Source organism: Ovis aries, chromosome 2, assembly GCF_016772045.2.
Source record: "Ovis aries strain OAR_USU_Benz2616 breed Rambouillet chromosome 2, ARS-UI_Ramb_v3.0, whole genome shotgun sequence".
In the NCBI taxonomy this organism is placed as follows: Eukaryota; Metazoa; Chordata; class Mammalia; order Artiodactyla; family Bovidae; genus Ovis; species Ovis aries.
This window is the reverse complement of record NC_056055.1, coordinates 7,349,574-7,362,238: the sequence shown is the minus strand read 5'-3', so window position 1 is coordinate 7,362,238 and position 12,665 is coordinate 7,349,574. Positions and strand designations below refer to the sequence as shown.

General features: G+C 45.3%; 1 protein-coding gene across 1 annotated transcript in view; it reads left to right on the top strand.

Moving 5' to 3' along the window:
• PAPPA (pappalysin 1) overlaps positions 1–12,665 on the top strand; it is a 263,247-nt gene that overhangs the window by 230,592 nt on the left and 19,990 nt on the right. The window contains exons 20-21 of the mRNA XM_015092957.4: positions 2,357–2,428; positions 6,980–7,078. Coding sequence (XP_014948443.2) covers positions 2,357–2,428; positions 6,980–7,078 — 171 coding nt within the window. The remainder of the gene's footprint in view (positions 1–2,356; positions 2,429–6,979; positions 7,079–12,665) is intronic.

The window sequence follows — 12,665 nt, the reverse complement described above, 5'->3', positions numbered from 1 at the left end:
AACCTCAGCCAAATCCTGGAGTCATGTGATCCCACGCTCACTAGGAAACCTAATCCCAGCTTTGCTCCCATATAGGTCTGCCCTTGGGGAGAGAATGGGCTGGTCACATGGATTTTCCACAGTCTGACCCTTGTGACTGCTCATTTCTTAATTAAAATTAATCAACTGGCACTCTGCTGAGACCTGACCATGGAGATTTCAGTGGCTGCTCCCTGACACAAAGTTACCTGTCATGACCAAGCTAAGCATTTGCCTCCAGGTTATTTTAATTAATTTTTAAAAAATAAATCACTGTAGGATCTCCCTGGCGTCCCGTGGTTAAGACTCTGTGCTTCTAATACAGGAGGCATAAATTTGATCGATATTCAGAAAGCTAAGATCCCAGATGCTGCATGGCATGGCTAAAAGATTAAAAATAGATAAATAGATAAACAAATCATTGTAATCTGGCATGAAAAGTAGGGCATCTATGGCAGAATAGAAAAGGGAGCTTCTGGGATTGTTGCCTTAGCCTCAGTCCTGATGCTGTTTTATTTTCCTAGTTGTGTTTCTCTTTATTTTTTTCACCTCCTTAAAAAATTACTGTGTTGGATTTTATGTTATGAGCCACCTTAAATCATTCCTAAAAAATATGCTTAGTTTCATATGTTGGTTTCTTCACTTAACAGCTGTGGAGCTTGGGGAATTTCTCCTCCTTATGACACAAGATTAATGCCCACCCCCACCCCCTGCATGCTGGTGAGAAATAAATAAGAAAATGAATAAAGTAAATAGCACCATAAATGCACTCAATACATTTCAGTTGTCATTACAATAATAATTTTATTCAGGGTGGCTATAAGTAAATGTATATACATATACCTTTAAGTTCTGCCTGAGGGGGTTGGGGAAATCATCACAAAGGAAGGTAGTCTTTTGTTTTTTTAAATTCTAAATTTATATGCTATTTATTTATTTTATTGGAAGAGAAGGAGGTGACAGAGAATGAGATGGTTTGATGATGTCACCGATTCAATGGACTTGAGTTTCAACAAATTCCAGGAGATAATGAAGGACAGGGCTGGAGTCCATGGGGTTGCGAAGAGTTAGACGCGACTTAGCCACCAAATAACAACATAGTTAATTTATAATGTGTTAGTTTCAGACCTACAGCAAAGTGAATCAGTCACACATACATCCACTTCCCAGGTGGCGCTAATGGTAAAGAACCCTCCTGCCAATGTAAGACATAAAAGACATGGGTTTCATCCCTGGCCGGGAAGATCCCCTGGAGGAGAGCATGGCAACCCACTCCAGTACTCTTGATTGGAGAATTCCATGGACAGAGGAGCCTGGTGGGCTGCAGTCCATGGGGTCACAAAGAATTGGCCACGACTGAAGCGACTTAGCACACCCAGCACTCTTCTTTAGATAGTTTCCCCACACAGGCCATTACAGAGTTTCGAGGAAGGTAGTCTTGCACAGAAACATAAAAGAAACTAAAGATTCTCCAGGTGACAAGATGAGGAAGGGCCTGCCGTGAAGGGGAGCAGCAGGGCCAAAGTCACAGAGATGGGAGCGCGGGCGCCTCGGGAGTGGTGGTGGTGGTTTAGTCGCTCAGTCGTGTCCGGCTCTTGCGACCCCAAATGGTGAGCTGGCCTGTATGGTGGCAGCAGGTGGAAGCAGAAAGGGTTTTCTGCCTGTCCAGGGTTCCAAAACCAAAGGTGCATTCATGCATCTTCCAGCCCGCCACTCTCAAACTGTAGTGTGTATCAGAATCATCTGGGAAAGCTTGTTTTTAAAACACAAGAGTCCCACGTCCTGGCTTCAGGGATTCAGATGCCCTAGACCTTAGGCAGTGAAGAGGCTGCCGTTTCAGCAGTCGTGATTAGGGTGGTCCTCAGCGCCGACTTTGGGCAGCCCTGCTCCATGCCTTGCTCCATCTCCCTGCTGCAGCCATGCACTTGGACATGCCTGTGCTCACATGTGCAAGTGCACACGTGTGCACACACAGACACACACACACTCTACCCTTCTTCCCACCTTATCCCCAATTCTGTCCATGGGGCAAACAGCCAGCAATTTCCTGAAGTGCCTTTCCGATCATGTCCCCGTCCTGCAGGCCCGCTTCTCCTCCTCTCACACTCCTGCCAGAGAAATACAGAATCATGACCCCTACAGTGAACACAAATGTTATTTTAATCTTGTGGCTCCAGTTCAGGCAGGTACCTGGGCAGATTCTCCATGTAAACGCTACGGTGAGGTCAGGACTCAGAAGATCCAAGAAGGGAACAGGGGCATTGAATGCGATTCCGGTGAAGAGACGGCTCCCTCGCCGCCACAAGCCCATCTAACCTCTTTCTCCCTCTCTCTGCAGAGAGTTGTCTGCACGGCTGGTCTCAAGTGGTATCCTCACCCTGCTCTGATTCACTGTGTCAAAGGTTGTGAGGTGAGTTCCTCAAAATGGTCCCACTGTGGTTATCACTCCTATTGTTAATCATGGTAACATTTCCTATGCCTGCTAAGTGCTTTAAATACCCCTTTAACAGACTTCTTGGATAGGAGTCAGCAGTCCTGTTTTACAGCTCGTGAAACTGATGCACAGAGAGGGCAACAAACACATTCAGACACACACTGGATGGCTAACAGAGTCAGGGTTCCAGACCAGGTATTTCTGGCTCAATATACTGTTGCCTCTGAAAGGGAGACTGGGAGTGAGAGAGTCCATGATTTAGCAGCTCTGATACACCAGACATTTTCCAGCATCGACTCATTTAACTTTTCAGAACCACGTGAGGCAGGTTTCTTTTTTTTAATTTCTACTTTTTCTGACACCATTAGCTGCAGATCGCTTCCTTCTGCCTCACATCTTTGTCATTCATGTGTTCATCAACTCCAAAGGAGACAGGGGCACCTTATCCCAACTGCTTAGAGCTGGAGGCAGAACAGCTCCTCTGACCCTTCAGAGAAGCCATCCCTTGGAACTTGGCATTTTGGAGCTCTGTCCCTGGGTATCAGTGATAAGCTTGGGGAGGGGCAGGGCCAGGGTATGTGGCCTGCCACCTGTGTTCTCAAGGGGTTGCTGTCCTTGGAGGTCAGAGACATTCTGTGCACCTCTGTGCCCACCTGAGTCTTTTCGGCTGGCATCCAAAAGGAAGCCCCAGATCCCATCCAGGTGGATGCCCGTATCTCTGTGGTCCCCTCAAACCCCTCTCAGGAAAAGCCAGGTGGAAAGGACTAGACTGCTCTAGGAAACTTTGTGTTTGATGGAATTCTTAAAATGTCACAACCAGAATGCTCTTCTAAATGATAGGGAGACAGAGACCTAGCTAGCAGCCAGCTCTAACGTTCGATGGAGTGCCAAACTGGAATGGCTCTTAATGTGATCTAGCCTCCTCATTTGTTGGGTAGACTGGAAGAGGGCTGGAGGGGGGATGGAGCAGTCCAAGGTTGCACAGCGTAATAGACATAGAGCGGAAGCATGAACCCAGGTCTCCTGACTTCCAGGCCTGTGAATTTTCTCCTCCGCTGTCCACTCCTGCCCACAGACCACCCCCTGACCTGTCAGTGTCACAGGACAGTCCCCGGGTCATATTTCTTTCTGTGTATGGGTTAGAGGCCTCCCATGGCATCTTAAGGCAGAGGACACTGTAGTTTTTAAGAACTCCCTTTCTCCCAAGATTCAGCAGAAATGGCAGAACTGAAGCCAAGGACCCGAGACAGTTGCATCCTGCCATCTCTCTGGATCAGTCCAGCATTTCAGAAAAAGGAAGCTTGGGTTACCTGGGCATGCCTTCTGCCGAGTCGGCAGTCTGGGCGACCAGTGTGACAGCAGAATTCGATCCCTCCTTTGACTCAGCACTAAGGCCGTGGAGACCCTCACCTGCCCGGCTCTGAGCTCTGCCAAGTGATGCTTATCGCCTTTGCCCTTGCAGCTGCCCCCTTGTCCCCTTGCCTTCTAATAGTTTGTCTCTTATCTGGGCTGAAAAGTATGCTTAGAAAAGACACAAGTGCTGGGTCCAGGGAGGAGCTATCATCCTGGAATATCTACAGGAGCCAAGATTGATAAATGGTTTGGGAACCTTGAGCCCCCCTACCCTCTGCCCCAAGCTGTGTCTAAATTAGTAATTTAATTGCTTGTCTGTCAAAGCTTCACTGGGGGCCTATTCTGTGCCCAGCACTAGTCTAGGTTCCGAGAGTGCAATGGTTTTAGTCATGTGAGAACAGTAACTAAGCTCTCTTGACTCATCTAGCTATCTTCTTACCTTTCCTCCATGCAACCGTCTGCCCTTTTACTGATCATTTTACAAGATAAACATTTAAGGAAAATATATTTGATAAAGGTTTGCTCAAATTGCCAGCATTTTGCTAGGAAATCTAAGATATAAAAATGGATGACATACATTCCCTGTCCCTAAGGATAAAGAAGATGAAGAAGATAAGGATAAAGAAGAATTCTAAACTGATATACCAAGAGCTATCAGCAAAGCAGGCACAGGAAGCCACAGAAGCACATGGAGCCCCAGGGGCTATAGGGAAGGCATTTTGGAAGAGTGATGTTTGAGCTCTGTCTTGAAGGATGAATTGTTTTCCAGAACACACCGTCAGTAGAAGTAGCAGCGTGAGAAACACCAGAAAGAGAAGAAACCTCCAAGTTGTAGAGTTTCTCACACGTGATTCTCTCTCTATAGAAAGCCTCCCTTCTCCACCCCCTGATTAATCTCCCATCTGATTAACTCCTACCCATCTTATGATCTTAGCCGAAACAATTATTTCCTCGGAGACTCCTTCATAGAGTTCTCTGATTAGGTCAGATCTTCCTGCTCTTAATTCTAACATCGTCATGTACCTTTCCTCCCAAGCTCTTATCAAAGTTAAAATCAGCAATTAGATAAGTGAGCCTTTGAACAAAGTCTGCCTCTTCACTGCAGTGTAAGGCCTAGAGGAGGGGCTCTATTGGGATGGCCAAAAAGTTCATTCAGGTTAGTCTATAACCTTGAAGGGAAAATCCAAATAACGTTTTGGCCAACCCAATACATCGACTCATTATTACATCCTTCTTTTTTTTTTTTAAACCACAATGTGTGCCTCTTAGTTGGTGTCAACAGATAGGATTGAATCGAAGATGAATGGATGAATAGATAGATGGTTGGGTGGGTAGGTGGATGGATATGGCAGCAAGAAAGGGTACATAGTAGGGAGTAGCTAGTAATGAGACTGGAGATACTTTTCAGTGGCCCAATTAAAAAAAAAAAACCACTTTTATTTTATTTTTATTTTATTTTTCTTTTTCTTCCTCCTCTTCTTCTCCAGCTACTCCTTTACCAAGCCAGTTCTTTTTATTTTATGAAAAGGACATTTGGTTTCTGTGATTAGTCCTTATATATGATATAAGAAAGAACATAGGAAAGAGAGCCCCCAGACAGATCTCCTAAGGCTCAGAAAAGAGCAAAGGGCTTATCCTTTGTGGTTGGTGCCTCTGCTCCAATATGAATGTGGCTAATGTATCCGTTATGGCAGTCACAGGGCAGAGTCCCACCTGAGTTCACAGCCTTGCGTATGTGCGCACACCGTTGAGCACAGCTCTCTGTGTTCTTGGCTTTGCCTTGCCAAGATCTTTTCTAGACCCTAATAGGGTGGTGATGAAATGGAATCAGGCCTCAAGAGTTGGTGGCACAAAGACTCTGTGACTCTCAAGCACACTTGCAAGAGACAAGGATGCCACACAGGCTGGGCTCCTTGTGAATTTGCTTCTCCCCAGAGCAAGCCCACAAGAAGTCAGGATAGGAGGGAGAGACGGCTGGATCACAGAGGTTGTGCTGGGATGCAGGGCCTTAGCCACCTATTGACATCTTCTTTCTCATCAACAAGTCGCTGAGCATCAGAGACTCCCAACCCGAATGTTAATCAGAGAAGTTTCACTTTCATTTCCTTTCTATGTTAAAGGGTTACACAGTATTACGTCTGATGAGGGGAGGGGAATGTTCATTGCTTTGAGAAAACAGTGGTCTAATCCTGCCTCTATTTTACCACTGGGAGCCCTGAGGCCTAGACACAATAAGCCACTTACTCAAAATGACCGAATAGCCAGCCAGGTTAGACAGTATGCTAAGTGTTCATGTGGGAAATGCAACTGCTGGGGGTTGCAGAGACCCCTGCCTCTGCCCTAAGCTGATTCTGGGTTCACATCAGTAATAACTCCATCATCTTTTCCTCATCTTTCAAGCATCACAGAGTTGGAGAAACACAGGGAAGAAAAGAGAGAAATCGGCATATTCTAGATATAACCTAGAAGGGTAAAGAAAAATGAGATGTCAGCTTAGATTGAAATCTCTGCTCTGCCTCTGACAGTTTGCTCGTGGCCAAGTCCCTTTCTTGCTCTGAGCCTCAAGGTCTTAATGTGTAAAGTGGGAAGAGCAATGCCTACCTCACATGTGTTTTTGAGAACAAGAGGAAAACAAACATGGAAACTGCGTGACGTCCAGTATATCTATACTCTCGTGTTAGAGGAGAAAGTGCCCGCAATCACACACCAACCGTTGTGCCAAATCCCAATGAACTCTTAGGTTCAGTCTCTAGTTCTTTGTTAGTTTACATTCAGCTTCCCAGTGTATTTGCATATATTTTTATTGTAAATTATGGTTGTAAATATCTACTTCCAGGAAAGTAGGGGAGGGGTCAGATTTTCTTATTTCTCCAAGTGAAAGGAGCCCTATGCTTCAGGAGGACAGAGTGGTCTCTCCTGTGCTTTTGCGCACCCAGCCTATAAGTGTGTGTCTCCTAGCATAACTGTAGTTGAGTGGGGAAAGATCTTGGCTAGTTAAGAGTCTTTAAAAATGGCAGACGTGATGATTTGTCCAAAAGGGTGGAGGGATTTGAAGCTAGGTAGGCTGACTCAGAGGTTTGTGAGAAGAAGAGAGACAGCTGAATATTTACAGGAGCCAGTCGCCGCTCATTGCAGGATGCTAATGAGGCCTCCCTTCTTCCTGCCTCTCTCCAGCCCTTCATGGGAGACAATTACTGTGATGCCATCAACAACCGCGCCTTCTGCAACTATGACGGTGGAGATTGCTGTGCTTCTACAGTGAAGACCAAAAAGGTAGGTAGGCCAGGGCGCCCTCTCTGCAGCCACCCCTGCAGGTGTCTCCAACTTACTGGCCCAGGATCACCCCTGGGTGTTGGACAGTGCATTGTCCTGGGTGTGTCAGCACTCCCCTACAGGCTTCACTGTGTTCTATCACACTGTATTTTTCATTCTTTTGTTCAGTGGTGGTGGAGGTTTAGTCCTAAGTCGTGTCTGACTCTCGCGACCCCGTGCACTGTAGCCCCTCAGGGCTCCTCCGTCTTTGGGATTCTCCAGGCAAGGACACTGGAGCGGGGTGCCATGCCCTCCTCCATTGTACTCAGTACTTGAGCTCATATCATGTGCTGAGCCCTGAACGAGGTGTGGAGCTGCATGGATGATCTTTGTAGATGGTCCCTTAACCTCGCAGCTTAGAGTCAGGTACGGAAGCTGGCAAGTTGAAGAGCAATGCTTTTTAAAGGAAAGGGCAGCGTTCCCTGAGGGCCCAGGCAAAGGGTTGGAGAAGACTGCGGAGGGATCTTCATCAATGCACAATGAGAATCAATGCATCAATGAGAAGGGGCAGGGAGGTGGCCAGGAGAAGTGTCTGGGGCAGGAGGCTGGCATGCAAAATCCTAGAGAGCACACACGTTTAGGGAATATGGCTAAAGCCTAGGGGAAGACGCAAGACGAGACGTTCCTGACAAGGTAAGTTATGATCTTTAAGCACTGAATAATCTCTTTCATTGTTCACACCTGGAAAATTAGCGGGTGTGCTCTTGGTCACCATTTTCTTCCTTAGCACACTAGGATGTAGCGGGAGTGATTCAAGTGTTTATGGTAAAACTGGGGCATCCAGGTGAGCTGTGGTGGCATCCACCCAGAGAGGAGGGGCCACCTCCACTTTCCTCCTGGTGAGAGCTGGAACCACAGCTTGGGGCCTGAGCCAAGAGTTGGGAGAGAGGTGACCAGCCTGGCCCAGTGTGAGTTAAAAAGTCTTCCTGTGATGAATGAGTTCATCGGGAACAGTTTCTATCTTCATGCTCATCTGTATTCTCAGCTGAAAAATCATTGCCCCTCTCTCATTTTAAAGAGGGGAAACTGCTCTTGAGAGAGGAGGGGGCACAGACTTGTGGTCATTTCGGCTACAGAGCCCTCTGTGATGATGTGGTCCAGACTTGGCATTTCCTTAATGGGGGTTCTGAGACCCATGAAGGAGGGATGATTTGTCCAAGGAAGACTAGTGAGTGATGGAGCACAGTTCCTGGCTCTATCCTCATCCCTTTGTATTGCAGTGTCCTTAAGACAAATTGCTCCTTCAAGAAAGATGCTCGGATTCTAAATGAAGGGGTAAACAGGGCAAGACCCAAGAAACACTCAAGTTGGAGACTTCTTAACTGCGTCTCTCGGTTGGCGCCAGGCTTATCTGATTGCGTTTGCTTTGCTGTGTATTGTTAGTATACTTAGTATATGGTTGTGATGTACAATAATTTATGAAACTATTTATCTCCAATGAAACTATTTATCTCCAACTTTTGATTTTAACTTTTAGGTGACTTCATTTTCTCACAATGATAATGATGCTAATGAACATTTTTGCATAGAAATATTCTATAGCTCTAATTATTCATTTACAACTGATTCTTGGAATTGACCTGAGTAGGATATAAGATGTGAGCGTTTTTAATATTTTAATCTTATTGGCATGTGTTTGGTTTTTGGAGTGTTAGTTTCAGGTGTACAGTAAAGTGATCCAGTTATACATGTAATCTTCTTTTGTAAGACTCTTCCCTCATATAGATTATCACGGATACTGCATAGAGTTCCCTGTACTATACAGTACAGCCTTCTTGATTATCTGTCTTACATATGTTAGTGTGTGTGTGTGTGTTTATCCCAAGCTCTTGATTTATCCCTCCCCTGCCATGTTTCCCGTCTGGTGACATAAGTTTGTTTTTGATATCTGTAAATCTGTTCCTGTTTTATGAATAAGTTCATTGGTATCTTTTTAAAAATTAGATTCCAAAACCATATTGAATGGAAGTGGTGACAGTGGGTTTCCTTGCCTTGTTCCTATCTTAAAGGAAATGCTTTTGGCCCTTTGCCATTAAGAATGATGTTAGCTGTGGGTTTGTCTTATATAGCTTTGATTATCTTGAGTTAAATCCCCACTTTCTGGGGGGCTTTTATCATAAATAGATGCTGAATTTTGTCAGAAGCTTTGTGTCTACTGAGATGCTCATATGGTTTTTATTCTTCAGTTTGTTAATGTCGTGTATCACATTGATTGATTTGCACATATTAAAGGATCTTTGCATCCCTAGGATAAATCCCGCTTGATCATAATGTATGATCCTTTTAATGTATTGTTGGGTTTGATTTGCTAGTGGTTTTGCATCTATGTTCATCAGTGATAATGGCCAGTAATTTTCTTTGTGTGTGTGTGGTGTATTTTGTCTGGTTTTGGCATCAGGATTATGATGGCCTCATAAAATGAGTTGAGAGTGTTCCCTCCTCTGCAGTTCTGGAAGATTTTTGAAATGATAAGTGTTAACTCTTCTCTAAATGTTTGATAGAGTTTGCTGTGAAGCCGTCTGGTCCTGAACTTTTGTTTGTTGGAAGTTTTTTAATCTGTGTTTAAATTTCAGTACTTGTGATTGGTCTCTTCATATTTTCTATGTCTTCCTGATTCGGTCTTGAACGGTTGTATCCTTTAAGCATTTGTCCATTTTTTCCTGGGTTGTCCAATTTATTGGCATGTGGTTGCTTCTGGTAGTCTCTCCTGGCCATTTGCGTCTTTGAAACTTCTTTTTCATTTCTAATTTTATGGATTTGAGGCCTCTCCCTTTTTTTCTTGATGAGTGTGCCTAAAGGTTTATCAATTTGCTTGTCTTCTCAAAGAATCAGCTTTAAGTTTCATTGTTCTTTGCTGCATTTCTGTTTCATTAATTTCTGCTCTGATCTTTATGATTTCTTTCCTTCTGCTAACTTGGGACTTTGTTCCTCTTTAGTTGTTTTAGGTACAAGACTAGGTTGTTTACTGAAATTTTTCTTGTCTCCTGAGGTAGGATTGTATTGCGATAAACTTCCCTCTTAGAAATGGTTTGCTGCATCCCAATGGTTTTGGATAGTTATGTTTTCATTGTCATTTGTCTCTAGGTACTTTTTTTCCCTTGATTTTTTCAGTGGTCCATTGGTTGTTTAGTAACATATTGTTGAATCTCCATGCGTTCGTGTTTTTAAAGTTTTTTTCCCCTAGTAATTGATGTCTAACTCCTAACATTGTGGTTGGAAAAGATGTTTAATTTCAATTTTCTAAAATTTACCAAGGCTTGATTTGTGGCCCAAGATGTGATCCATCGTAGAGACTGTTCCACATGCGCTTGAGAAAAAAGTGTATTCTGCTGCTTTCAGATAGAATGTTCTATAAATATCAGTTAAGGCCTGTGTTTCCTTCTTGGTTTTCTGCCTGGATGCTCTGTCCATGTGTGAGAGTAGTGTGTTAGCCTCACCCATTGTTATTGTGTCTATTTCTCGTTTTCTGGCTGTTAGCACTTGCCTTATACATTAAGGGGCTCCTATGTTGGGTGCATATATATGTACAATTGTTATATCTTCTTGGATTGATCTCTTGATCATTATGTAGAGTCCTTCTTTGTCTCTTTATTTTAAATTCTGTTTTGTCTGACATGAGTGTTGCTATGGAATACCTTTTTCCATTCCCTCTCTTTCAGTCTGTATAGGGCCCTAGATCTGAAGTTAGTCTCTTGTAGACAGTATATACCTAGGTTTTGTTTTTATATCCATTCAGACAATTTGTGTTTTTTGGTTAGAGCATTTAATCCATTTACAGTTAAGGCGATTATCAATATGAATATTTCTTATTGCCGTTTTGTTCATTGCTTTGGGTATTTTTGAAGGTCCTTTTTCCCCTTCTCCTGTGACTTGATGCCTGTCTTTAGTAATGTGTTTGGATTGCTTTTTCTGTGTATCCACTGTAGATTTTTGGTTTGTGCTCCCATTAGATTTTGATATAGCAGTCTATATATGTGCCAGATTTTCAGTTGCTGATCTCTCAAACACATTGCCAGTATCCTGTGCCTGTACTCCTCTTCTCGTGATTGCTGGCTTTGACATATTCGTGTGTGGGTGATTTCCTAACTGTATCTGTGCCTTTACTGGTGAGGTCCCTGTTTGTAATTTTCTTGAATCTTGTTGTGGCCTTGTCTTTCCTACCTCGAGAAGTTCCTTTAGGATGTGTGGTACTGAATTCTCTTAGCTTTGGCTTGTCTGTAAAACTTTTGATTCCTCTGTTGAATCTGAATGAGGGCCTTACTGGGCTGAGCAGTCCTGATTGTAGTGTATGTGAGCCTGTGTGTGTCCTGCAAGAGTGAAACCTGTCATTTCCCCCAGTCCCGAGAAGCTCCCACACTCGAGCCAGATGCTTTGGGGTTTCTTCTTCCTGATGCCTTGCCCTCAGGCTGGGGAGACTGACATGGGGCTCAGGACACTCACTCTTGCGGGAGAACCTCTGCGATATAGTTATCTTCCAGTTTGCAGGTCGCCCACCCAGCAGCTGTGGGGTCTGATTAGGTCAGGAAAGCACCCTTCCTCTTGCGCTCTTATCGTGGCTTCTTCTTAGTCTGTAAAATCTCTGTGTTGGTAGGCTCCAGGCTTTCCTATGATGGTTGTCAGCAGTTAGCTGTGATCTCGTGTTTTCCTGGGAGGAGCTGAGCTCAACTCCTTCTACTGTGCCGTCTTTTCCGGGATCGAGGGCTGTTTCTATAGTTCGGATGCTTGCTGCTCCTTTCTTCACCAGGTACTGGCCGTCCTCCCCTTGCTATGGGGTGTGCCGCTACGGTGGCCCTTTGCAGGCTCCTGGAACAGCAGGGTTGGGGCCTGGCACCTACTCCCAGGTCTCGTGGCATCGGCCTGTGCCCACGGTGGCGGTAGGACCAATGCCTGCTCACAGAGCTCCTGTAGCTGGAGTCCTGGTGTCTGGGAGCACGCACAGGGAAAGAAGCCCTGATGGTGGTCCCACCCCTCTCCTCACACACCCCTCATAACAGCGCCTTGGCGCTGCGGGGCCCAGGCTTCTTCCAGGTACACCCTTGGTGCCGCAGTCTAGTCTGTTCCGGCTCTTCCGTGCAGCCGACCGCGTTCTTCTCCCTGGGTCTGACCTCTGAAGCCTCATCTTCTGTACCCGGCTCGCCCTGCACTGACCTAGGAATGTGCCGGACTGGGGAGCACAGGGGGCTGCTGGGCCCTGTCTTCCTGGCTGCTGGGCTCTCCTTGCAGCTCCTCTTCCATCCAGCGGACGTTCCCACGGGTGAGGAGACGCCCCTGGGTGCAGAAACCTTCCCTCCCTGGGGCGCAGGCTCCGTTCAGATTCCTTCCTTTTCTTTTTCCTTTTGTCCTACCTGGTTACAAGGAGGTTTCCTTGTCTCTTTGGAAGTCTGAGCAATTCTGTCAGCATTCACTAGCTGTTCTGGGTGAATGGTTCTCCTTGAAGATGTATTTGTAGTGTTTGGTGGGAGAAGGTGAGCTCCATGTCCTACTCATCCTCCATTTCAATCCCCCCTCCAGGTGTGAGCGTTTTGAAGGCTCTCGATTCCTGATGCCA